Here is a 27,513-nt window from a genome sequence, read left to right as displayed (position 1 = left end):
TCTTAGTCATAGTGTAAATGTTATTCAGTTTATTCGGGTAAGAACCGAACCCGTATTGGATTAATCAGTCTAGCTTTCGATTTCTCCGATTAGTCTTCTTTGGTTTTTGGTTTATTCGGATCCGATCCGGTTCCGGCCCGAATAACACTCCTAATTTAATTTGTAAGATTACAAATCTTAAAAAGATTGTTGCGATTATATTGCTACATGTTTATTTATTATATAAAAAATAATATATACGTAAGAATGCACAAATGTATTGTTGAGTGAGTTTGCATTCATCATTTCATTGTATATATTCTTACATTGCTCGAAATTCCAGACCACATAAGATAAGGCCTGACATAGTTCCTTCGTAAATAATTAGTTTCAATTTGACATGAAAATGATCATTTTCAAGTCTGTGCTTTGAGTTCAATTTCCAAACCCTAACCTCCATCCATCCATCGGCCCGTTGTTTTGGAGCTTGATTTGTATCATGTAAATTCCAAGGCCATGGGAATCTAAAATAAAGAATTTCAGGCTTTTTGTTGTTTCCATGGAGTAAATTATGTACTTTCACAGGACAATGCAGCCCAATACATTTTTCTGAAATCTTAAACACAAGGTAGCACACATACTCGGTATCTCTGGATAACCATTCACTTTTTATCCTGCAATTGATACGGAGTACTTGCTGTGGTAGGAGCTCAATCTCCTCTCTGAATCTGCACATACATATGTCATTACATATATACCTTTTATTGAAGTCTTTGAAATCACTTGGATAAAATATAACTTTTCTCAATAAGGTATTGATGCATCATTGGTACTTTATTATCAAATACACAAGACTCTGACTTCCAATTATGACATCTTGGTTATCATGATCAATTTTATTTAATATTTAGCTAAACAAAGCTAAGCATTGCTAAACTTTTATAGGCATAATTAAGTTGGATTCAAATCACAAACCTGGATTGAGTTGATGGTTTCATCTGAAATGGCATTGCATTAGGATATTCCAAAAGAGCCGCCTTCGCTGAAAGCATAAGATGTTTCTTTCCATTCACCAGCAAAAGAATCTTTTCACCATCATTAAATATTTCTTCACAATTAGTTGGCAATTTTTGCAACTGGTCCATGTTTAAGTCTGATTTCAAGACTTTTGGGACATTCTTTAATTCATCGATTTCTTCATCTTTCACCTGTACACAAGTTGTACGAGGATGTTATAAACATGTAACATAGAACATGAAAATGTTGTCCGTGAATCCTTTTTTACAGTATACAAACAAAGCATATAGAATGGGAACCAAAGAATATTTTGAAACTTGCATTGTCAATGGCTAGAAACTGAATGCCTTCGACATAGATGGCACGACTTCCACAATAGCATCGTGAAAAGCTCTCTAGTAGAAACTCAAAATCAATATCTTCCTCGTCATTTGAGAATCGACACAATTCAATCATCATCCATCCATCTTCTCTCCATGTTGCGAAATATGCATGTAAGGTCTCGATCCCCAATTTGTACTTCAAGTTCACGTACATCCCTTTAGCTAGAGATTTTCTTGGACCACAAAATTTAAAGAAGAGATGAACACTATAATTGACCCCACGAGCTAAAAGTTGAGGTCTTATCTTTAATCGGATCTTTAGATTCGAGAGATCTGACATCTTCGCTACTTTAGGAAACCTGCATATTTCGTAGCATGTTAATGTTTATATCCGAATCCCTATCCAAAATTACAATGAAATTAAGGAGGGTGCATCTTTACACCCACATATAAAAACACATCTGAGAAAGAGAGTGGAACCTTGATTCTGGAATAGATTGCCACTTATGTGAGAGACGGTGTTTTTATGAAAACTTTCGTGCTGATATCATTTCATTTCTTTCCCCATTATCTCCTAGTGAAAACAACTGTTATACAAGACAAAATAAATCAAACTCAATTTCTATTATTTGTAAGTACATGTATGATTCGTATGGAAATATTCATTTAAATTAAAAGAATCGAAAATAGCATAAATAAATGAATGATATCTTTTGTAAAGGATGTCATGGAAAGCAATTGTCATTTATGGTGAGCATAAGTGGGTACTAGAACAGTGGTCCTTAGAATTTGGAACCCATTCAGGTACTGGGTGTGTGGTTCTTAAAGTTTTTTTAAATGTAGTCATTAATTACAAACCATAAATATAACATTAGAAACCATAAAAACTAAATCCATTACAAAGTTCAAACCAAAAAAAAAAAAAAAAGATAACTATTATAAACGATAAGCATTAATCATTTCAACCTATAAAACCTAAGGGGACGTTTGGCACACAGTTACAAATTTAACTAGTATTATAAATTGGATCACTATTTTCTATTTTGCATGAGAAGTTGTATCATTACTATAAAGCCCAGCTTTCCAAATTGACAAGAGTGACTAGAGATATATCTATCACAAATACAATGGACTGTCTTTAGTAATTATATTATATAATAGGAAATGACAGAAACTTTATATCGCTGGTATATATTACTATATTAGCAAGCAATATAAATTCAAGTATCCGTTTTTAGGAGATAACAAAATATAATTTTTATTATTTAATATGAAGTCTCTTGAAACCCATACATCAACCTGTAGGGATCTTTATCAAATCATGTTTGCTACTAAATCCTATTAACATTTAACAAAAATGATGATTAGATTAACAAGTATTCTTGTATAAACATAATTAGTTTTTAAATGAACAGTAATTAAAGAAATGCAAAAGTTGAGTCAATTTTTTAGATAATAAAACAATAAGAGAACACATAGTATCTCGAAACCGGTTCCAAATGGTACCCAACAGGTAAAGGTTCAAAAAAGTAAGAACCAAAACCATAATCAAAACCAGTCCCTATCAGTTCCATATTTTAGAAACCGAAACCAGAACAATTCACATCAGAATCGGTGCTGGAACTGACAGAGCTGTAGTGTCACCCCTAATCAGGGGCGGACCCAAGAATTTTCCAAAGAGGGTAAAAAAAATTTATAACTTTTTATGGGGGGCAAATATTTTTGAAGAGTCAAAATATATAATTTTGAAGGGTTAAAATATAATATTTTTTGAAAAAAAAAACTATTTTTTTATTTTTATTTTTATTTTTATTTTTATTTTTTGTGGGGGCAGCTGCCCCCACTGTAGGACCGCCACGGCCCCTAATTGTGAACAATCAGAAGCAAGAGTACTTTAGTTCTAAACTTGGAGGGTTATTTTGTGGAACTTTAAGATATGGTCATTTGAAAGATCGAGTGAAATTACATAAACCGGAAAATCGAAAATGTATATCGGCCTTCATGCATTTTAAAGAACAAAAAATGCTTGGATTGTACAGAAAACAGAACATGGATGGATATGAGAAGGAGCTAATTACCACTTTGTCATGTTGAAGAAGGATTCCTTTGCGGAGCATGTTGTAGAGTTCCTTTTTCTTTTCGGTTGAGTAGACATCACAAGAATTTGACATCTTGAATATTTCTTCATAGTCATTAGGCAATTTGGGCTTCCATATTACATAATCTTCCTGTATATTTTTTATCAATATATAAGAAAATCAATATTTCAATTCTAGCACCACACAATTATCTGCATTTTAATAAGCAACTCAATTTCATTCATATATTCTTTTTCTTTTTTCACTTTACGATGAAAATAATAAATTCAACCAAATGGTCTTTATATTACTCATACCCTCTATTTATTTATTGCTTATGAAAAAATATTGTTTAATATTCATACAAACTTTTAATTTGGTTAGGCCTTGATACCTATTTATTTACACATTGTCAACACAATAAATGAAAACAAATTCCAAACAAAACGTAATCTTAGTTGAAATTCCAATGCTTTCTTCAGTCGTAGTAGCACGTCATGTGTTGTTGGTCGCTTTTCTCTTTCATGATATAAGCATTCATAAGCAAGATTTTGAAATGTAATCAATGATTCTGGCACAGCTTGTTCCTTTATACCTCCAAACACGATCTCATCTAGTGTTCCATTTTCATAATGATTTTTATACAAGCCTGTTAGATCTGCAATTTGGATACTGTTGTCTTCATGTACTAATCTCCCACATAAGATCTCAATTAAAACTACACCAAACGAGTAGATGTCAGAGTGCTCTGTTAAGTAGCCCAGTTTCAAGTACACTGGGTCACGATAATTTATTGCGCCACAAGCATTGTCGGTGACAAAGTCCATTTCACTATTTATTGGACTTATTAATGAAAGCCCAAAATCACAAATTTTTGCTTTCCAATCATCAGTGAGTAGAATGCTTGAGCTTTTGATGTCTCTATGTATCACCACCTCTTGTCTTTCACCTCCAGATCCATGAAGGAAATCCAACCCGCTGGCAATATCAATGCTTATCTGAAGTCGTTTCATCCACGTAAGGGCATAGTCCTTCAAGTGCATATCGAGACTTCCTCTAGATGCAAATTCATAAATAATAATATTTTCGACAATTTCGTAGCAAAAGCCTACAAGACTAATGACACTCTCATGTTTATAATCCTGAAGAATTTCAAGTTCCGTCATAAATTCATTTTTGTGTTGACCACCATCGCTATTCAATCGTTTTGTAACAACTGTATGACATTGGTTAGCGCGAGTAACTTCCCCTCTGTAAACTCTCGCATATCCTCCTCTTCCAATGAGGTTGTTATCACTGAAGTTATTAGTGGCCAATTTTATGTCTTCAAGTGAAATCTTGAGATTATCCCTGTGATTTTCTTATACATAATATTGGGACCCCAATGAATTTAAAAACTCAAAACAAATTGGAATTAATTCATATCAAAATCTATTTTGGTTCTATATATGGTTATTTCTTGCACTAATGTGTTTAGATATGTTTCGTCCCAAACTGAAATATTTTGAAATCAGAGTAACTAAATTAGTTTAGCAACAAAAATTAAAGGATTCTTCTGCTTAATATTTGGTATATTTCCTTGAATCATGAATATATATATATATATATATATATATATATATATATATATATATATATATATATATATATATATATATATATATATATATATATATATATATATATATATATATATATATATATATATATATATATATATATATATATATATATATATCAGAGTAACTAAATTAGTTTAGCAACAAAAATTAAAGGATTCTTCTGCTTAATATTTGGTATATTTCCTTGAATCATGAATGTACATGATACAACTATATATATATATATATATATATATATATATATATATATATATATATATAAACCTTGGGATATACATGGCCTAACCTATAAGAACTCGGACGGACTATAAGCTGTCTACTAAGATGCCCCGGCAGTTTGAGCGGGATAGGAAGTAACACTCAAACTGATACGAAACTATGTGTGAACAAAGGAGATGGAAGCCCTTTGGTGAGCATGTCAGCGTACTGATATCCGGATGGGATATGAAGGACGCGAACATGACCGATATCAACCTTGTCTCGGATAAAGTTGATATCAAGCTTGATGTGTTTGATTCACTGATGTTGAACCATATTTGCTGACATGTATATGGCGTCGACATTGTCACAGGAGACAATAGCAGCATAACAAGTTGAGAGATGAAGTTCTCGTAGGAGATTATGAAGCCATGCAGTTTCGACCACAGTTTTGGCTAAGCCACAATGCTTGGCCTCAACGCTCTGGAAACGGTGTGTTGTCGTTTGGAGAACCACAATACTAAATTGTCGAAGAGTAAGTTGTTAGAACCGAGGAAGTAATGGAAGTTTGTGGTCTAGAGTGCCTGGGATGTAGCTTTGGATGCACTTGAGTGCGTGAAGGTGCCATTCCTGGGGATTGTGCACGTAAACAAACACTTGCTAGACAGCAAAAGCGGTCCAGTAAATGTTACTTGAGTGCGTGAAGGTGTCATTCCCTATATGTGAGTTACTTTTTTGTCCCAAGTTTTTTTTTGTTCACTGTGATACACCTTATTTGTCCCCTGTTCTTTGTCTCTGTGAAAAGTCACAATTATCTCTTAAAGAAGCCAACATTTGGGATCAGAGCACAAACTGGTGCATGCCCAAATACCAACCCCATGAGAGAGAGATGACAGGAAACAACCACAACGAGAAGGAGGAGCAGATCACACTCCACTACCCTATGTTGTCAAGAACCAATTATGTTGCCTGGACTATAAAAATGAAAGTCTTCATGCAGGCTCAAGGAGTATGGGATGCAGTTGAGCCCAGAACATCAAACACAATGGTTGAAGTGAAGAAAGACAAGATGGCTTTGGCAGCCATCTACCAAGGCATCCCAGAAGACATGTTGCTATCTTTGGCGGAGAAGCAAACAACAAAGGAATCATGGGATGCATTGAAGACAAGATTTCTTAGGGCAGATAGAGTGAAGATAGCAAGAATTCAAACTCTGAAGGCAGAATTTGAAGCTTTAAGCATGAAAGATACGGAGGTAGTAGATGAATTTGCTGTGAAAGTGAGTAACATCGTGAGCAACATTCCTTGGGCGAAACAGTTGAAGAGTCGTATGTGGTGAAGAAATTACTACGGGCAGTGACATCTAAATTTCTGCAGATTGCTTCAACTCTTGAGCAGTTTGGTGATTTAGATGAGATGACAGTTGAGGAAGTGATAGGAAGGTTAAAGGCTCATGAAGAAAGAATGTGGGGTCAAGGTGAAACTGATGACAGGAAGCTTCTCTTGACTCATCAAGAATGGACAGAAAAAAGTAAGAAGAAGATAGACGAAGACTCCAAATCCAACCACAAAGGGAATCGTGGTGGAGGCTCACGAGGACAGGGTAGAGGTAGGATCAGAGGTGGTAATCAAGGTGGACGCGGTGGTTGTGGCAGAGGAAACTATTTTCACCAGAAGAACAACGGAAACAATGGTGGGTCCAGCAGTCAAGACAAGAGTAGTGTACAATGTTACAATTGTCAAGACTATGGACATTATGTTGCAGAGTGTAAGAATCCAAGAAAAGAAAGAAATCAAGTGAATAACTTGATTCAAAAACAGTTTGACAACGAATCAGCACTCTTGTTGGCATCTTTTGATGCAACTGTAGAAATTGGTGAAGTGTTCTTGAATGAAGAAAACTTAAACCCACCATTGAAGACAAGAGGAGATACAGTGAAACAATTAAATATGTGGTATCTGGATACATGGGCTAGTAACCACATGACAGGTGAGAAGTACAAGTTTAGAAATTTAAACAAATTATTCAAGGTTATGTGAAGTATGGGAATGAAGCTAGAGTGAGAATTGAAGGAAAAGGCTCAATTGTTTTCCAGTGCAAGAATGGAGAACATCGCAAGTTGGATGAGGTTTATTATCCCAGACTTATGTAGCAACATAATATGACTGGGACAGTTGGCGGAAGGTGGAGATGAAATCTGAATAAAGGATCCGTTTTTATGGGTTCATGACACTTCTGGAAGGCTATTGATGAGGGTCCAGAGATCTCCAAATCGGCTCTACAAGATTGAATTAGAAGAAGTGAAGTCAACATGCTTAGTTGCTGAAATCATTGAACCCTCGTGGCTTTGGCACGCTAGGATGGGCCATGTGAATTTTCACTCTCTAAAACTCATGTCTGATAAGAAGTTAGTTGAATGCATGCCAAAGATACTCATCCCAAATCAGCTATGTGAAGGTTGCCTAGTAGGAAAACAGTCACGAAACTCCTATCCTTCACAAGCAAATTTCAAGGCAAAGAAAAGATTGGAGCTTGTCCATGGTGACTTGTGTGGACCGGTCTCACCTCCCACACCCGCAGGAAACAGGTACTTCATGTTGCTTGTTGATGATTACAGTAGAGTGATGTGGGTCTACTTAATGAAAACAAAAGATGAAGCCTTTCAAGTCTTTAAGAACTTCAGAGAAAAAGTAGAAATTAAAACAGGGGAGAAGATGAAGGTTCTTAGAACGGATCGTGGTGGTAAATTTCTGTCAAACCAGTTCACCTCATACTGCAACGAGATAGGTCTAGATCGCCATTATACTGCACCATACTCTCCACAACAAATTAGGGTTGTGGAGAGGCGAAATCGAACTGTTCTGGAGATGGTTAGAAGTAGCTTGAAATTCATGAAGGTGCCTGATGTTTTGTGGGGAGAGGCAGTAAGTCACGTTGTGTATGTTCTAAATAGATTTAACACAAAAGCTCTTAAAGATTCTACAGCGTATGAAGTATGGACGGGTAGAAAGTCACAGGTAGAGCATCTTAGGGTGTTTTGGGTGTGTTGGGCACATGAGGGTGTCCAAGAGCTACTTGAAGAAGTTAGAAGATAGAAGCATGAAAGTTGTTCATCTTGAAGTAGAAAGAGGGACGAAAGCATATAGAGTGTAGGATCCAGACACGGGTTTAATATATGTGAGCAGGAACGTGTGTTTTGAAGAAAATAAAAGTTGGCCATGGGAGATGGCAAGAAAGATCAGAGATGTTCCAGGAATGGTGTTCACAGTGGATGGGTACAACGATGATACCTTTGAAATAGAGGGATCAATACCTAATACGCCTAATGAGTCAAACGTTGGACCTTATCAAGATAGTCCAACATTGACTGAAAGTGGGCCATTTAATGAAGACATGTCGCAGCCTTTTAATACTCCTGTACAGCCCATTACTTCTCAATTGGAATCACTCACAAGCCCACAAGGCACACCTCAACAGGTCGTATCGTCTCCACACACCCCGACGTCGTCAATTGGGTCATCGAGCTCAGTCTCAAGCTCCATGGGTGGAGGGGCTCCCAAAAGGTATCGTCTACTAACCGATCTGTATGAAAATACTGATCGATTATTGTTGATTCAAAATAATGAAGAGCCATCGTCGTATACGGAGGCAAGCAAGCAAGACGAATAGGTTGAGGCTATGAAATCAGAGCTTGATTCAATTGAAAGAAACAAGGCATGGGATTTGGTCGAACTACCTAAAGATCGAAAAGCAATAGGGCTGAAGTGGGTTTTCAAGGTGAAGAAAGATCCAAAAGGAAAGATAGTGAAGCATAAGGTAAGATTGGTAGCAAGAGGGTATGTCCAAAAACCGAGGATAGACTATGGCGAAGTCTTTGCAACCGTAGCTAGACTTGAAACAGTACGAGTAATACTCGCCCTTGCAGGAACAAACGATGGCTTGTGCACCATCTAGATGTGAAATCGGCTTTTTTGAATGGCAACTTAGAGCAAGAAGTTTACGTATCTCAACCAGAGGGATTCGAGAAGAAAGGTCTGTTGGGTTTTGAGCATTTTAACACTCCTATGGTGTACATGCAACCCTATAAACCTTGGATCTATGTTTTCTCTATTATACATGCAAATATTAACTATTCCAAGGTTTCATCCTAACTAGCATATTATGAAGCACCTATACTACAAAGTTCTAGTTAGATGATATACCTTTTGATGTAGCTTGATGTCTTCAAGCTTTAAGAGCTTAGCCCCAATAGTGTGGAAGCCTCAAATGGAATCACAAATCACCAAAACACCTTGGAAGAACTTGAGAGAATATGTATGCACACTAAAATCGGCCCACTCTTATTTTCACACACTTGTGCCAATTTTGTGAGCCAAGGACCCCTTTATATATTATGGAGGATTAGGGTTACATCCATGTAAACCCTAATACCCATGACCTTTCATTTACATAGGATACATGGGTTAAAAGCACCATGGACCATCCATGAAAGCTTAGCCCAACCTAAATGAACTTGGCCCATTCCATATATATAAGAGTCCATATTTAATTAGTTCTTTTTGATCACTTAATTAATTCTAAATTAATTCTTGATCAATACTAATTAAATAATATGATTCCATATTAATATATTAGAACTTATAATATATTAATATAAATCATAAATATACTATTCTCAAAAGACTATCCATATAAATTGTGCCGGTGAAGTGCAACCCAAATGGACCATGCCGGGTCGGGTCAAGTACATACCAAATATAGTTATGGACTTAGACATTAATCCAACAAGGTCAGCTAAACAAAGTGTTCAAACTGAAGAAGGCTCTATATGGGTTGAAGCAAGCGCCTAGAGCATGGAACGCTTGCTTAGACAGATACTTGAAGGATTTGGAATTTGCAAGGTGCTCTCAAGAATACTCTGTGTACACTTGAAACAAAGTTGGTAAAGTCTTAATTATGGCAGTGTATGTAGATGACCTGCTTGTGACAGGAACTTGCAATGAGGAGATAAAAATCTTCAAGGATCAGATGGAAAAAAGGTTTGAGATGAATGATCTGGGGTTGTTAACTTATTACTTGGGAATAGAGGTGAGTCAACATGAAGGAGGAATCACGTTGAAACAAGAGTCCTATGCAAAGAATATTCTAGCCAAGACCAACATGGCTGACTGCAACCCCACCAAATGCCCTATGGAACATAAGTCACAACTGACCAAAGATGTAGGCGGAGAGCTGGTGAATTCAACTGAGTATAGAAGAATCGTGGGAAGCTTGAGGTGCTTAACCCATACCCATCCAGATTTGTCCTTTGCGGTTGGTGTGGTTAGTCGTTTCATGGAGAGACCAACCACAAAGCACCTCCAAGCTGTGAAAGGAATTCTCAGATATGTGAAAGGTACCCTGGACTTTGGTTTAGTCTACTCCAAAGGGAATGACGAAAACAAGATTTCTGGTTACTCTGACAGTGATTTGGCAATGGATGTGAATGATCGAAGAAGTACAAGTGGTATGACATTTTACATCAACGAAAACATTGTCTCATGGGCATCTCAGAAACAGCGGTGTGTAGCTCTATCCTCGTGTGAAGCAGAGTTCATGGCTGCCACATTGACAACATGTGAAGCATAAGGAAATGCGGGAGCTGATTGGAGTCAAACAGGTACCAAACTCTGGATTAGGGGGAGAATATTGTCATAATCCAGGTTTGGCAGATTAATTTTAAGATTTCTGCACGTTTTTTTGTTATTTTGCTTAGTCTTCAAGTTTGAATAGGTCCAAGCCATGTTGGATAGTTGTTCCCTGTATACACAGGGGTAGTTTGTTTCCTTTATGTTAGGTGGTTCTTTTTCTAGTTTAAATACAAGGCAGAAAGTTTACGTTTGTAACTCTCTTTTAAAAGGTTAGTGAATAACAAGTGCAGCCTTTTTGCCCCTTTGTGTGAGTTACTTTTATGTCCCAAGTTTTTTTTTGTTCACTGTGATACACCTTATTTGTCCCCTGTTCTTTGTCTATGTGAAAAGTCACAATCATCTCTTAAAGAAGCCAACACCCAAGTCTTTCATGGAAAACTCGGCACTAAGATGTGAAATAATCGTAACATGAGAGACTTTCCGGAATCCGTGAGGAACATATCATCTACATATAAAAGTAGACATGCAAGCTCTTGCCCTCAGCGTAGAATGAGAATGAAGTGAGAAGGGCCGGTTTTGTTTTGGCCAAAGCATAGCATGTGGGGCCTGTTTTAGGCCTTTAGAGACTTTTGTAATTTGCAAACGTGGTGTGGAAAATCCGGATTTGTGAAACCGGGTTGTCGATGCATGAAAATGTCTCGAAGAGGTGGCCGTGAAGGAATGCATTTTTGACATTCGGCCGGTGAATTGGCCGTTGTTGGGAAGCGACAAAAATAAGCATGGTCCGCGTAGTTTTGGTGAAGAGTGTTGTCAAACACTCCCCCATGGTCGAAAATGTAAGAATTTTGATATGCCATCAACTTAGCATCCTAAGGGATAGACCCACAAGTAATGTGAATTATGGTCTAGAAAAATGATGTATTTTAGGCCGCTTAATCTAGCAATGGAGGGTGTCCATAGATCGGAATGGATTAAATCATTAAATCAAACGGAGCATCAACAATAGTATTTTGAAGCATAAAAAGGTAAAAACCGTGTTTGCCAACTTGGCATACATTTCATAATGAGTTTGACAAAGGTTTGATTATAGAGATTCCAGGAGATTTGATTATAGAGATTCTAGGAGATTTGATTGACCAGCTCTAATACCATAATAGTTGGTATATTTCCTTGAATCATGAATGTACATGATACAACAATATATATACACCAAATACAATGCTTGGGCTAACATATAAGAACCGGGTTGGACTATAAGTTATCTACTAATACTACTTTCATAAGCCTTTAGCAAGCAAACCTGTGTTAGGGTCGAAATGTTGTAATAGTCGAAGTTTGTATTTAGGGTCTTCGAACATTTTTATAATGTATTTTACTAGGGCATAATATTCGAAGCTTCATGTTTAGTCCTTAGTATATTTTTTGTACGCTTTTCTCTTCTATAAATAAGAGTGGTTACTAGTGTCTTAAAAAAAAGGTTTTTACAGAATATTCATTGTACTCTGTAAAATTTGCAAAAGCGTAATAGAGCCAAACAAATCATATTTACATTTGTGTTCAATCCTTTCAATTCTACTTTGAATTTACTCTCTAATTCGTTCAATACTTGATTCGTTGTCTCATCAATTGGTATCAGAGCAGGAATCATATCTCTTATCTGATTTTCACTTTGTTCAAAAGGTTTTTGAGTCAACTTTTTGATTCAAAAGTTTCCGCACTTTTTGAAAGTGAAAAATTGTTTAGATCTAAGTATGTGATTCGATTCTGCACTTAATTCATTGAATCGAGTGTTCTAAGAGTGATTGTGATTTGAATCATACAGTTTGTTGTCAAATTCTCAAAGTTTCTTCAAAAATTCTCAAGGATCTATTCCGTACAACAATGGCGTCATTCAATCTGAATTCCATGACTTCATTTTCTCATCTTCTAGGATCATCCACCAAAATTCCTATGCTCATCCCTGAGTATTACGATCAGTGGGCTGATCGTATGCAGGATTATCTCAATGGATTGGATGAAGAACCGTGGAATTGCATTTCTGGCAATCTCAATCCACCATCGAATGTTCAACCAATTGGTTCTTCCTCTGGAAACTCTGAAGTTGAAAATCAATCTGATCGTCTGAAAAAGCTGGAGAAAAGGTGTGTAAGAGAGCTAAGAGGAGCTTTGCCTCCAGTTGTTTACAACTACGTGAGGAGTTGTACAACTGCAAAGGAAATCTGGAACAATCTCAAGGAAAAATTTCAGGGAAGTGAGAAGACGAAAGTTAATTCTGTGAAGCAATGTTTAGTGGAGCTGAAGGACTTCAGACAGAAAGATGGTGAAACAATTGAAGTTTATTACGATCGTTTTAATGAATTGATATATCGATGCAATCGATATGGTATCACTAGATCAGCCATGGAATTCAATATGATATTTGTTATGGGACTTCGAAAGGAATGGCGTAGTGTGAGCATGATGGTGAAGAATCAACAGAGCTTTGATACGTCAACATTGAATGACTTGTACAACCAACTTAAGACTCATGAAAGCGAAGTGAACGAAATAGCTGAAGAATCGAAGGCTATGTTGGGAGGTCCACTAGCTTTGGTTTCGAAGATCTCTGAAAAAGATGCTGAGAAAGATGCTTCGGATGAAAATGAAGGGTTCATCATGAACTCAGATGATGAGGCAGTTGCCTTTTATTCAAACAATCGTGTGAAAAAGTTCTTCAAAAAGCCTTTCAATCCGAAGGCAAAGTCGTCTGAGACAAAAGGGAACTTTCTGAGTAAAAGTGCTAGGGAAGAGAAAAAGAAAGATGAGATGAAAGATTCGAAGCATGTTGAGGGAAAGTCTGAGAAGAAGCTAAAGGGAGATGCTGGGATTGATTGTCATTATTGCAATGGTGCTAATCACCTTGCTAATGACTGTATGCTTCGAAAGAAGGATGAGAGAAAGAATAAGGTCAAGGATGAGGCGTACTATGCTGAAAAGTTGGAGGAGGTTCGTGCGAAAGCCAAGAATTTGTCTCTGGTTGCAAAGGGTGCGAATGAGGATGAAGATGGTACTTATCAAATCTGGTCATCTGGATCAGATGATGAGGAAATGCGAAATCCAACCCATGGAGCTATGTTTGCAAAAAATGGAGGAAGAATCAGAGGAGGAAACATACGAAGTGCATGGAAGATGCTTCGTATCAAAAGCTGCTGACAAATCACCAATGACCACAAAGGTACGAAACATTCTTGAATCTTTTAATATTCCAGTACATGCTTATAATTCTGAATTAGTATCTTTTGATGAAACTGTTACTTATTTTGATTCTATTGTGGTATCTGCTAGCAATGAGGCTAAGAAGCTGTCAATGCAATTGCTAGAGACACAGAAGAAATTAGATTCGAAAATCACTAAGATAGATTGTCTAGAACTTCAAATAACGAATATCATGGTTGATAGGGACAATTTATCTAGTGATAATAAACTGTTGTTAGCACAAAGAAACATTTACTGTAATGCTGCTAAAAGATTATATGGGAAAATAACTGAACTTCATCATTCATGCGAAATCAGTAAAGAACAACATAGAAAATTGCTGCCATTTTTAGCTTATGAAAGAGCTAAGGTAGATAACATTTCGTATGACTGTGAAAAAGAAATAGCTGATTTTGACAAAGTTCCGAATGACAAGTATAGATATGGAATTGTCAAGGTTGATGAATGTCTTGATTCGAATGATTTAGTTAACATTGTAAATGATACTTTGACTAAATCTGAACAAATTCACATTTTGAAAAAGACTGAGAATTCATCATCTGATTCTCAATCTAATTTTGCTGATATTGAAGATAATTCTGACAATATTAGTGAAATTAGTGAGCTTGAAGATGTTGATTGTTCTCAGTTGTCTATTGTTAATGTTGCTTCGAATTCTAAAGGGAAAGAAAAAGTTAAGGATTTGATAGTTGAGAATGAAACTGATATTCCCTCAACTTCGAAAGATAGTGAAATGAACTTCGTGGATCTCAAAGATTACCAAACTGATGATAGTGATGATGAAGATGTAGAGAAAGTTTCGAAAGAAAAGAAATCTTCAAAGAAAGAAGTAATTCCACGAATAGTTGTTGACCAAGTGTATGGTGATACACAAAAGTTCGAAAAAGTGATGAATGAAAAAGGTGAACATTATCTTGAAACAAACACGGTGGTTTTTCCAAATTTCAAATGCACAGATGATGTCATTTTTCCAAATCAAGTTTTCGTAACTACCGGAAATGTTGAGAATATCAAACCAGAGTTCAAGAAGATGGTTGAGGAGGATAATTCAAAAACAACTGAGGAAGGTTTTTTCGCAAATCAAAACACAGTTGAAAACAACTTAACAAAGAATTCATATATTTTTCAACGACAAAAACCACAAAAACAATGGGTTGAAAAATCAAAAGTTGAAAAAGAGAAAGTAATTCGTGTTGAAAAGGAAAATGAAAAAGTTGTCAAATTAAACTCTAAGGAATTTAAAGATCAAATTGACAAATTTTCGAAGGAAAACAACATTTCAAAAAGACAAGCACGAAAGAAAATATTTTGGCAAAATATTGAGTCTCAAACGATGTCTGAATCACAATCCATCAAAAAGGTTTTCAAAGTTAAAAATGATTCTTTTTCAAAAACTCAACAATCATCTCAATCAAATCAAACAAGGTCTGAAGTACATAAGCAAACAAAGTTTTCGAAAGTTTCTGAAACTAACAAAACAAGAGATTTTTCAAAAAGATCCAATTCAAATCAAAAAGTTTTTCAACGTCAACATTTTAAATCAAAAATTGATACATCCTATGCTTACTCTTATGTTACCAAACCCAAAGTTGATTTTGTACCTCAAAAGCCAAATTTTCCTAATTACACAAAGAAAGAAACTATGAGGACGTCACGGGAAAAAGGAATTACTTCAAGGAAGAACATTGATCATTGGCTTGACGGAAGAGGAAAAATGTATCAGTCAAATAAATATTCAAAAGAGCAAATTCATGAAGCATACGAAAAGTATGTCAATACTTCGTCGAATGGCAGCTCATCATCTAAGGATTCGAATATCTCAGTCAAAACATGGAGACCTGTCACAAAAGCGAAGACTGTTCAATCACAAACTCAAGATGCGAAGGGAAAAGTCAGTGAACATTCGAAACTATCAAACACTTATGTTTCAGTTCCTTTAGATGATGAAGTGAACTTAATTAATAGTCTCAAAACAAAAGTTTGTGATTGGGTTAAAAGTTCTTCATTTCATTCGAAATTGAAATCTAATTTCCAAGGACCCAAAAAGCCTTGGGTACCTAAAATTTTTCATTGATTGCAGGTATTGTGTGACGAGCAATATGATAACAAATGGTACATTGATAGTGGTTGCTCTCGTCACATGACTGGAAAGAAGGAGAATTTAAGAGATTTTCGAAGTCTCAAAAATGTTGGAGTAGTAAAGTTTGGGAACAATCAAAAGTGTCAAGTCATGGGATATGAAAAAATCACAAATGGATAATTCACAGTGAATCGTGTTGCATATGTTGAAGGTCTTCAACATAATTTGATTAGTGTTTCTCAACTTGTTGTGGGCACTGGCAATCAAGTTCTTTTCAACGAAGAAGGAAGTGTTATTTCGAATGTTAACACAAACGAAATATTACTGAAATCTAAAAGGAAAGGTGACATGTTCACTTTGGACATCAATCCAATTGTAGGCAAACCAGCAGTATGTCTTCTTTCGAAAGCTACATCTGATTTAAGCTGGTTATGGCATCGAAGACTTTCACATCTCAACTTTCGAAACATAAATAAACTTGTGGTACAAGATCTGGTAAGAGGTTTACCTATACTTACATTTGACAATGATTATTTATGTGCAGCTTGTGAAGTTGGAAAGCAACATAAACAAGGTCATCCAATCACAATTGATTCGAAAATTGTTGCACCTCTTGAGTTGATACATATTGATTTGTGTGGTCCTTCGACTGTTTCAACTCTCAACAATAAACGGTACATTTTAGTTATTGTTGACGATTTTTCCAGATTTACGTGGGTTTATTTTCTCAGGCTCAAATCTGAAGTTGCACAAATTATGATTGACTTTATCAAAAAGATAGAAACCACGTTGAAGAAGACTGTTAGAAAAATCAAGAGTGATCATGGAACTGAATTTAAGAACAAAGTTCTTGATTCATTTTTGGTGGACAAAGGAATTTCGCATAATTTTTCATCACCATATACACCACAACAAAATGGTGTTGTAGAACGAAGGAATCGTTCATTATGCGAAGCAGCAAGAACCATGTTGGCATATGCGAATTTACCTCAATATCTATGGGCTGAAGCTGTTTCAACTGCATGTTTTACTCAAAACAGATCGTTCATTCATCGTCGATTTAATATTACACCATACGAAATTCTGAATAATCGTAAACCTAATGTGAAGTTTTTTCATGTTTTCGGATGTAGGTGTTTTATTATGAATCTCAAGGATCATCTTTCGAAGTTTCAAGCAAAAGCTGATGAAGGAATTTTTCTTGGATATTCGCACAATTCAGTGGCATATCGAGTGTTAAATAAGCGAACACGAAAAGTGGAAGAAACGTTCAATCTCACATTCGATGATTATTATGTTAAATCAAATGAGCATAGATTTACGAATCATCCAATTTTACAAGAAACACAAGTTGAAACTGAATCTATACAAATGGATGATATTGATTATGATTTGATTTTTGGAATTTCAGATCATGCAGTTGATGCTGAAGTTCATGCTCCTGATAATCACATACCAGAATTTTCAAAACTTACTGATGATTCACCATCGACTCCTCAAGAAGGCGAAACTATGAGTGATAGTCCACTGGAGGGGGAGCAATTGGATTCGAATACTTTAGATGATGAAGAGCATTCTTTCGAGGGGGAGAAAGAACAATTGAATGCTGAAATTGAGGGGGGGCATGTTGTTGAGGGGGGAGCATAATGTTGATGATGCTTGTTCGAATGCAAGCTCAGAAAATGATGAAATATACAAAGATGCCTCTTTGGAATTTGATCCAGCATATCCACCCATGGAAAAATGGACAAGAGACCATCCGAAGGATCAAGTTATTGGGAATCCACAAGAGGGAGTTCTGACAAGAGCTCAAATTCGTGCAAAGAATGAGGTATTGAATACTCATCAAGAATTTTGCATGTTTAATGTTTTCATCTCTAAAATTGAACCAAAAACAATTAAGAATGCAATGGAACACTCAGATTGGGTTGTTGCAATGCAATCGGAGTTGTCTGAATTTGAACGAAACAAGGTTTGGAGATTAATTCCTAAACCTGAAAATGTTTCGATTGTCGGGTTAAAATGGATTTTTAAAAATAAAACCGACAAAGATGGAAACATTATTCGAAATAAAGCCAGACTTGTTGTAAAAGGATATTCACAACAAGAAGGAATCGACTATGAAGAAACTTTTGCCCCTGTCGCAAGACTCGAGGCGGTTCGAATATTTTTGGCTTATGCAGCTCACAAAGATTTTGATGTTTATCAAATGGACATGAAATGTGCATTTCTCAATGGAGAGCTTGAAGAAACAATTTATGTGGAACAACCCCCAGGTTTATTAACGAAGAATATCCTAATCATGTTTATATTTTAGATAAGGCAGTTTATGGTCTGAAACAAGCACCAAGAGCATGGTATGCAACACTTACATCATTTTTGAAACAATCTAAATTTAAACAAGGATCAATTGATCCCACATTATTTCGAAAGAAAGTGGGGAATCATCTAATGTTTGTTCAAATTTATGTTGATGATATTATTTTTGGCTCGACTGACCCTGCTTTGTCTAGAGAATTCGAAGAATTGATGAAAAACAAATTTGAAATGAGCATGATGGGAAAAATCAATAATTTCCTTGGATTGAATATTCGTCAAAACAGAGAAGGGATTTTCATTAATCAGGAAAAATATACGAAAAATCTGTTAGAAAAGTTTGGATTGACGAATAGCACAAAGCTTCGTGTACCAATGGCAACAGGCATAAAGCTAACACCATCGTTGGACAAACCTGCTGTTGATATAACGTTGTATAGGAGCATGATTGGTTCATTACTTTATCTAACAGCAAGGACCTGATATCATGTTTTCTGTGTGTAATTGTGCTAGGTATCAGTCTAATCCACGCGAACCACATCTTACTGCAGTGAAGAATATTTTTCGTTACCTTAAAGGCACAATTTCGTTAGGATTGTGGTATCCTTCGAAAACTGGATTCTTCGTTCAAGCATACTCAGATGCAGACTTGGGTGGTTGTAATCTTGATCGAAAAAGCACAAGTGGAGGATGTCAATTTCTTGATGGCAAATTAGTCAGCTGGCAGTCGAAAAAGCAAACGTGTGTGTCAATTTCCACAGCTGAAGCAGAATATGTGGCTGCTGCTGCTTGCACTTCGCAAATAATATGGATCCAAAGTCAATTGCGTGATTATGCAATTAATATGAAAAAGATTCCATTATATTGTGATTCTCAAAGTGCAATAAGAATTTGTCATAATCCTGTGCAGCATTCAAAGACTAAACACATAGCTCTTCGTTATCATTTCATTAAAGATCACGTGGAGGATGGAAACATTGAAATACATTTCGTGAAAACAACTGATCAGTTAGCTGATATATTCACGAAAGCTTTGGATGAAAAATCTCTAATGCGAATAATAGAAGGTCTTGGAATGATCGATGGCAATTTTGTTTCATGCGAAAAAGAAGAATGATAGGCGAAAAAGAATGAATCAGAGGCGCTGAATAAAAGATAACACAAAGTCATTCAGCATTCAGAGGTTACTGTTCATGGTCAATGCTTCGACCGCTTCGAATTCGCATGATTGTCACTTATTTTCAGCGTTGAGTTAATGGTTACTGTTCATAATCAACGCTTCGAACGCTTCGAATTCGCATGATTGTCACTTATTCTCAGCGTTGAGTTTATGGTTACTGTTCATAGTCAACGCTTCGAATTCGTACATTTGTCACTCTTCAAGGAATGCCAAATATTCGTCTGTTTAAAACAAATTCAAAAAGATTTTCTTTTGTTTTGTCTTTAAATTTTCGAAAAATCAAAAATTCAAAAAGATTTTCTTTTGTTTTGTCTTTAAATTTTCGAAAAATCAAAATTTCAAAAAGATTTTCTTTTGTTTTGTCTTTAAATTTTCGAAAAATCAAAAATTCAAAAAGATTTTCTTTTGTTTTGTCCTTAAATTTTCGAAAAATCAAAAATCCAAAAAGATTTTTGTTTGTTCGGTCTTTATTTAAAAAAAAAAATTCAAAACAACAAAAATATTTTTATTTTTTAGACTTTTGTTGCAGATTATGATGATGATTCAGAGGGGACAATGCAGGCAGTTTTAGGGTCAGGTAAAATTTTTCGTATGAATTAATATGTTTTTCATTATTCGAATTAGTTAGGTTGTCCCTAGAAGCATGCTGCTGCATGTCGTCCAAAGCCTCCATGACTCAATGTGTGTGTACGAAAGCCTTAATGAAATGTTTCGTATGAAAATTTCTTCCCAATCAGGCTTATATTCACATTAGTCTCTGAGCTACCTTACTCTTCTCACAATGAGTTAAGAGTTTCATGTTTGGTCCAAAACATAACAGAGGTACTTTTCGTGTCTTACACCAATCTTTTTCATCCAAAACATTCTTACACGATCACACACAAAGACGTATATCCGAGAGGTCTCTGATCAAACCCATCGAGACTTAGATATATAAAAACTCTGTGTTTATGATCTGACATCATGAGTCCGTGATGGAAGTGAAACCCAAAAATCTTACAAATTAAGGAATTGACGGAGAACATTGTTCCAGATATATACAAAACTTTTGTTTCTGTACCAATGTTCGAAACTCCAAATCATATTCATTTCGAATGAGTGGTCTTGATCAAGCATTCGAAACCCACGATGTTTGTTACCCAACAAGATCCAGTATACAAATTTTTTATGAATATGATTTCCGTGTGAGTTTCATTCGAATGTCCTAGTCATGTTAAAATTTTTCAAAGCCGACTTGTAACTGACTACACTGGTCATACAAGTAATTTCTGTTACACTTTATCACCTTATGTTTAGTTTGACATGTAACGAAATATTGAACCTACCCACGAAGCATTCTTAAAAGAAGCCCTTTGATACTTATCAAAAAGTATTCGATTGTAATTCACGGGAACATACACAAGCTGTTGATCATCTCTCTTGATGATTAACGAAGCAACCTTTGCCCGGGGTTTAATTGCCTTCGTGTCAAATTAAGTTTTTGACATCACAAAATTTAAAAAAAAAAAAAAAAAAAAAAAAAAAAAAAAAAAAAAATTGTTGTTTCTTGTCTAAACTTTCTTTGGCACACTACACACACGAAATCCTTGAGGTTCTGAGTAATACCAACTCAGGCTGATGATTTCGAACATCTGGCAAATGACTTCGCTTTTTATCCCAAAAGTGAAAGAGCCTTGCCTCCATTCGAAGGGTTCTAACGGTTACAATTCTATTAAGGGGATAATGACAGGCTGTGTATACGTGACGTATGGTATTTTGCCCGGTTTTCCAGGTGATGTGACAGACACTTTTTGACGCATGGCTACCTTTCCGCTGTACAGGTCCGATTTTCAAGGTGCCACGTCGGATCTCATTAAATGCATCCCGCTTCAAATTCAAATCATTTAGGGTTACATATAAAAGGGGGTTCAAGAGTACTTTATACGTTTATGCGATCAAAACTCAAAACTTCCCAAATTCTCTGTTCTTCATCTTTTTCAAACCCTAACAATGGCGACTACTGCTCATGTCGATCCTTCTACTGAAGATACTTCTTCTGCACCAGTTATGAAGATTCAATCTACCAATTATTATGTGGATGGTGAACTTTCTCAATGTCCAGAAGAATTCAAGATGCTTATTGTTTCTTTAAAACACTCTGTTTTATCCAAAGCAATGTTCAATTCCTTTTCTGTTCCGGTATCCTGGCTTTCTCAAGCAGGATCTACTACCACATACAACAAAGCCTCTTATTCGATTACTTTTCACCTAATCAATGACAAAAGGTTAGGCTTTCCAAGAAACTGTTTTGTCAGATTCTTGACATTCCAAATACACCTCCTTTTGTTGAATTTCAATTCTGCCAAATAATTCATATGTTTAATGAAATGGGATATCAGCCCCCATTGTCAAAGATAAGTGACTTTAAGAAGTCTGGTCTTCCAAAATTATGGAATTTTTTGTTTGGGATATTTTTGCGTTGTTTAACCAGAAGAACAATTGGATTAGATAAAGGAAGGATGGAGGTTTATGCCATGGTGGCTGGTTTATACTATGATCTTCCAGCAGACTACTCTACACAGCTATGGAAGGAATTCCAAAAAGGAGTAGAACATACGAATGTTGTTCATGGCATTTCGTGTGCTAGGTACTGGAGTCTAATTCTGCAACATTTTTACAACAAGGAAGGCATCTTGGTTTCAAATGAAGAAGAGAAGGTTACTTTTCAATCTTATCACTTTCCGAAGGAAGTTGTTGACAATGATGATGAATTTCCAAACGTTGCTCGGATTCCAGACGCGATGCTTAAAAGGGTGGATCCTACGAATCCTGTTTTGATTGCATATCTGAAAACATTCGATTCTTCTATTTCTACGGGAATTTTGTTGCCACGCGACGAAAAGAAGATCAAAAAGTCGAAGAAAGCTGATCCTGCTTCACCTGAAAAGAAAACGAAGGGTTCAACATCCTCTAAATCTTCAAAGAAGAAGACAGAAAATGTTGCAGTGACAGTTGAAGCAACACAAGTGATTGAGCCAATAGTGGAAGAGACTTAAGAGAACGTGATTATTCCTTCGAAAACAGGGATGTTTCGAAGAATCAAGATGAAATCCACCCACAAACGAAAGTCACCATCACAAAAGTTGATTCGCAAGCCTCAAATTACTCACCAAGGAGTTTTAATTCGTGAGGTACCTGTTCCTGTTTCTCCCGGATCCAAGAAAAGAGCAGCAGAAGATATGGCAAAACACTTGTCACAACCGAAAAAGAAGAAGACGAAGAAGACTCGAAAGATTGTTTTATCTACTAAGTCTACAGAAGAGGATGAACGAATACCAGAAACTCCAGAGTTCACTTCTATCATTACAAGTTCCATTCCTGAGAAGACTGTTATCATACCACCCGAAGTTTCGATTGCCAAGTCAATTTTTGAGGAGGTTCGAACTTCAGGCATCCCTGCACACGTATCTGATACGGATGCAAATGTCAACATGGGTGAAGGTGGTTCGAAAGATGCAGATCAAGGTCCAATTATCTCTACTCCTTTCGAATCATTGGTTTATGTTACACCAACATGTACTATTCCTCTCACATCAACCACTGTTTCACCAACCTTTAAACATATCATCAATCAACCAATTACTTCCATTTTTTCCTCTCAATCCACTGATACACCCAAACCATCTTCACCCACTGAAACTGATAATGAAGGGTTTGGTGGAACATTCGAAGACCTAGAGTTTCATGATGAAGAAGAAGAATTTCCTGATCATATGTTAATGACAATGAAGCAATACAAAATTCTTAATCAAAAGTTGAACTCCATCATTCAATCTCAAGCTGATCTTGGCGGAGGTTCATCTATTTCAAGTTTGGAGGTTGATTCTATGCTCAAGATGTTTGAATCAAGAGTAATCAACAAAGTTTCTGGAATGATAAAAGCTTCAGAGTCTGTTATTTTAGAAAAGGTTGATTATACAGATCAGAATTCTGAGCTTCGTGTTAAAACTCTCAGATCTGATTTTATGGGAGAAGTTAAGGATCTGCGAAGCATAACAAAAGAACGACATGTTCTTTTTGTTCAGGAAGTCAAGAAAGTGAGGGAGGATGTTAACTCCCAAATTCACGAACTTCGTGAAGACATGAAAAAGGAAATTTTATCTGTTCAACATGATTATGCGTCCTTGAATCAGAAGGTCGATATCATTTGTGATGCTGTCACTCGATTTGTCAAGCTATACGAAGGTTTGAGTCCTCAAATAACTCAAATCTCCAAGTCTGAAAGTGAAAATTTTGAAGGTGTGATCAAGTTGTTAAAGGAGCTGAAGGAGATCTCAACGAAACCGGTTTCGTCACCGTTGATTACTCCAGAATTTTTATCCTAGAAGTTTGTGCAGTTCGAAGCCATACTTAACAAGCAACTTGCTCCACTATTTCGCATATCTAGTCTTCTTCCCACAACTACTGCCCCTCCTGTTTTCACAGGGGTGCAAGGGGGAGAAAGGAAGTCAACAGAAGAAGAAGCGAAAGTGGTGGGCAAGGTATTTCCATCTAGCATCCCTTCAACAAAACCAGTAATTGTGTCTGCTCAACCAGTGACCTCAACAATCGTAACAACATTACCAATTACAAGAACAATTTCGAAAGGAATTGTAATTGGTAAACCTTTGGAATCTGGTGGAAGTGGTTCGAAGCTAAAAGACGTAACTGAAAAATCTGCTTCGAAAGACAAAGGAAAATCAATTCTGGTTGAAAAATCTAAAGAAGAAAAGAAGGCTGAAGCTGAAGCTGAACTCGAGAAAATGAGGCTTATTCAAAGCATCATGACTCAGAGGGTTGGTGATCCGAAGGGCATGAATAAAGGTGATCCAGCAAAACATTACAACTATGAAACAATCGAAGCCTTGGTTGCCTTTAATTACATGTACTCATTTGATAAGAAGCCAAAACAGAGTTATGTGGTTACAAACACTGATGCATGCCAGTTGGATTTCCCTATAAATGAGATGATGTTCATCATGCCTCAATTCAAAGCTGAAGGGAATTTCAAAGAAAAAGATGAAGGGACTCATATGAAAATTCGTTTTCATGCAGTACTTGGCAAAGCCCCTGAGGATGTATGGTCACTGATCAAGATCAAGAAGGTGATAAGCATGAAAAAGGATGTGGTCTTTGAAAACATTGTTCAAAATGTTAAATATGTTGTGGCCAGGGCAAATGGAAAAACATGCGAATTCACTATTGCAGATTTTCCTCTGATGAACTTGTATGACCTTATACAAGTGGCATTGCTTCTGAAAGACAAATCCTTTTCTTTTCTGCAAAACACAGATCCAGAAGAATTCAAACTTGAAGTTGCTCACATCAAAATCTTCATTGAGAATTATTATGAGTGCCTAGCACTGACTGATGTGGATTTGGCTACTGCAAAGGGAATGGAAGTAAAAGTTCCAATGGCTCCTTCGTTGACTCAGACTGAGTTAAAGAAATATGCTGATGGAGAAATATGTTTAAAGCCATTTGGAATAGTTTTTGCTGGAAAGGATAAAGCTGGAAAAGCGAAGCGGTTTTTGTTCCAAGCTAGCGAAGTGGAGAGATATTCTACATCTCAATATACGAACTTGATTGTTCGTATGAACCACTGCAAAAAGAACAATGAAGGAGACAAGAAGGAATTGAAGAAAATTATTTCTTGGTATACTGAGGTTCGAAGAGTTTTGTTGTACTCCATTACTCTACTTACAAACTGAAGACTTCGACTTTGATTACAAAGGGAGAGATTGTTAGGTTCGAAATGTTGTAATAGTCGAAGTTTGTATTTAGGGTCTTCGAATATTTTTATAATGTATTTTACTAGGGTATAATATTCGAAGCTTCATGTTTAGTCCTTAGTATATTTTTTGTACGCTTTTCTCTTCTATAAATAGGAGTGGTTACTAGTGTCTTAAAAAAAAAGGTCTTTACAGAATATTCATTGTACTCTGTAAAATTTGCAAAAGCGTAATAGAGCCAAACAGATCATATTTACATCTGTGTTCAATCCTTTCAATTCTACTTTGAATTTACTCTCTAATTCGTTCAATACTTGATTCGTTGTCTCATCAACCTGTGTCTTTGTTTTATAGTTGCGGATTGTGAAGAAGAGAGAGACACACACACAGCGAAAGAAAAAAAAAAGGGCAGGGCCCCATTTTGGAAACATTGTTTATTTAGTTTTTATAATAGGGTTATTAGATAGTTTTTTTTTAATTATCTATTTCCCACCCCTAGTCACAGCCAAATATGTTAACCCTGTAATCTTCTTATCATCGAGTTTTAATATTGTCTTCTTCTATTCAGGAATTACTGAACTCTTACAACGCACTAAACCTAATCACATACTACAAGAGTCAATATTCTCTGATTCGATTTGCAAGCTTCAGTAGTTAAGCTTACATTCTATCTTTTTAGTGTAACACTACAGGAGCTGAGGAGCCTAATGCATGAAGGATCATATATTACTGTATATTAAGAGAAAATTTACTTACTTGAAGAATCATTGCATCCTTGATTTTACTTATGACATATCCAATTTTCGGACGGTTGGCTTGAGTCTCTGCCAAACATTTATGTGCGATATTTAGGAATGTCTTCAAAGAACCTGTATTGGGTCCTTTACTTAAAGTAAAATTGTTTTCATCAATCTCTTCCTTTAGAATAGGATCTAACATTGATGTTAGTGTTCCCTTATTGAAGTGTTGTCGGGCGAAGTGTGCAATCCCGTTGGGATTTTCCTTGGTGTACCTTGCATCATAGGCCAACGTTCCGGATACGATCTCAAATAGAACAACTCCCAAAGAATAAATATCTGATGCTGCTTTCAAAATCTTTGTGTTCTTATATTCAGGATCCAAGTAGACACTTGTACCTGAAACTTTTGTATGGAGATAACTGACCTGTTGACTCTCGGGAATGATTTTAGAGAGCCCAAAATCAGCAATCTTTGCCCTCCACTTATGGTCTAGCAGAATGTTGGCACTCTTTATGTCCCGGTGTATTATCCTCTTTTGGGTATGAAGGTAATTTAGTCCCTCTGCAATATCAAGACAGATTTGCAGACGCATTGCCCATTTAAGATTAATCATGTTATCTTTACTTCGCAAATTGTCATCAAGGCTTCCCTTGGGAACATACTCGTAGACCAGGAGCATCTTAGAATCTTCCTCACAAAATCCAAGAAGAGAGACTATGTTGGGATGCTTACAACTTGTAAGAGTCTTAATTTCTGCAGCAAACGATGTGTCTGCTTGTGTGCCTGTTCTTTTGAAGAGGCGTTTTACAGCTACAGTGCTGCATATCTTGGGCAGACTACTTAAATCTTTTTCTTCTACTGCCGAGGAATATTTTTCACTATCAAAATGTTCAAGCTCTGCTTTGTAGACATCACCAAATGCACCGAACCCAATGCGGTTTTCAGTAAATTTCTGTGTGGCCACCTCTATATCATTATATCCAATCATCAAGTGTTCCATGCCCTTCCACTGCAACATTATATGCCAAGGGAAATGAGTGTTACATCAATACATGTGTGTGGTAAGGAAAAGGAGAGTAGTAAGGCTGAGAATGAAATTTAAAAGAACATGCATGTGTTTTATATACAAATTTGAAACCAAAACTTCAACATTGTACGCCAAGAGAAATGAGTCTCTTTATGGACTCCACGTCTCCTATTCTCTCTGTCATCTTTTCGTTTGTCTATTCTTTGCAGATTAAAAACAAAATTTCAGTGCTTCTCCTGCTGATGCAACTGATTAATTATCATACTTCATTTCTTTTCTTGTCCCAGGTGTTTGGGTTGATATTCTGATGATCACAG

At 36.2% G+C, this 27,513-nt stretch overlaps 2 protein-coding genes across 2 annotated transcripts in view; both read right to left on the bottom strand.

Moving 5' to 3' along the window:
* Positions 1–257: 257 nt before the first annotated feature.
* LOC145148755 (F-box protein At2g02240-like) lies at positions 258–1,674 on the bottom strand. The gene is made up of 3 exons (XM_079075166.1): positions 1,318–1,674; positions 955–1,187; positions 258–707 (listed from the first exon to the last, which is right to left on the bottom strand). The coding sequence occupies exons 1-3, from the start codon at positions 1,657–1,659 to the stop codon at positions 302–304; spliced, it is 981 nt and encodes a 326-aa protein (XP_078931292.1). The 5' UTR covers positions 1,660–1,674; the 3' UTR covers positions 258–301.
* LOC145148734 (putative receptor-like protein kinase At5g59700) overlaps positions 1,571–27,513 on the bottom strand; it is a 30,522-nt gene continuing 4,579 nt past the window's right edge. Inside the window, exons 4-7 of the mRNA XM_079075165.1 lie at positions 26,186–27,178; positions 3,398–3,547; positions 1,800–1,906; positions 1,571–1,678 (exon numbers count right to left, since the gene is read on the bottom strand). Coding sequence (XP_078931291.1) covers positions 1,844–1,906; positions 3,398–3,547; positions 26,186–27,169 — 1,197 coding nt within the window. The 5' untranslated portion in view covers positions 27,170–27,178 and the 3' untranslated portion in view covers positions 1,571–1,678; positions 1,800–1,843. The remainder of the gene's footprint in view (positions 1,679–1,799; positions 1,907–3,397; positions 3,548–26,185; positions 27,179–27,513) is intronic.

The sequence above is a fragment of the Lactuca virosa genome, chromosome 1, assembly GCF_052849685.1.
Source record: "Lactuca virosa cultivar CGN04683 chromosome 1, Lactuca_virosa_CGN04683_v6, whole genome shotgun sequence".
Taxonomy (NCBI): domain Eukaryota; kingdom Viridiplantae; phylum Streptophyta; class Magnoliopsida; order Asterales; family Asteraceae; genus Lactuca; species Lactuca virosa.
This window is presented reverse-complemented; position numbering and strand designations above follow the sequence as displayed.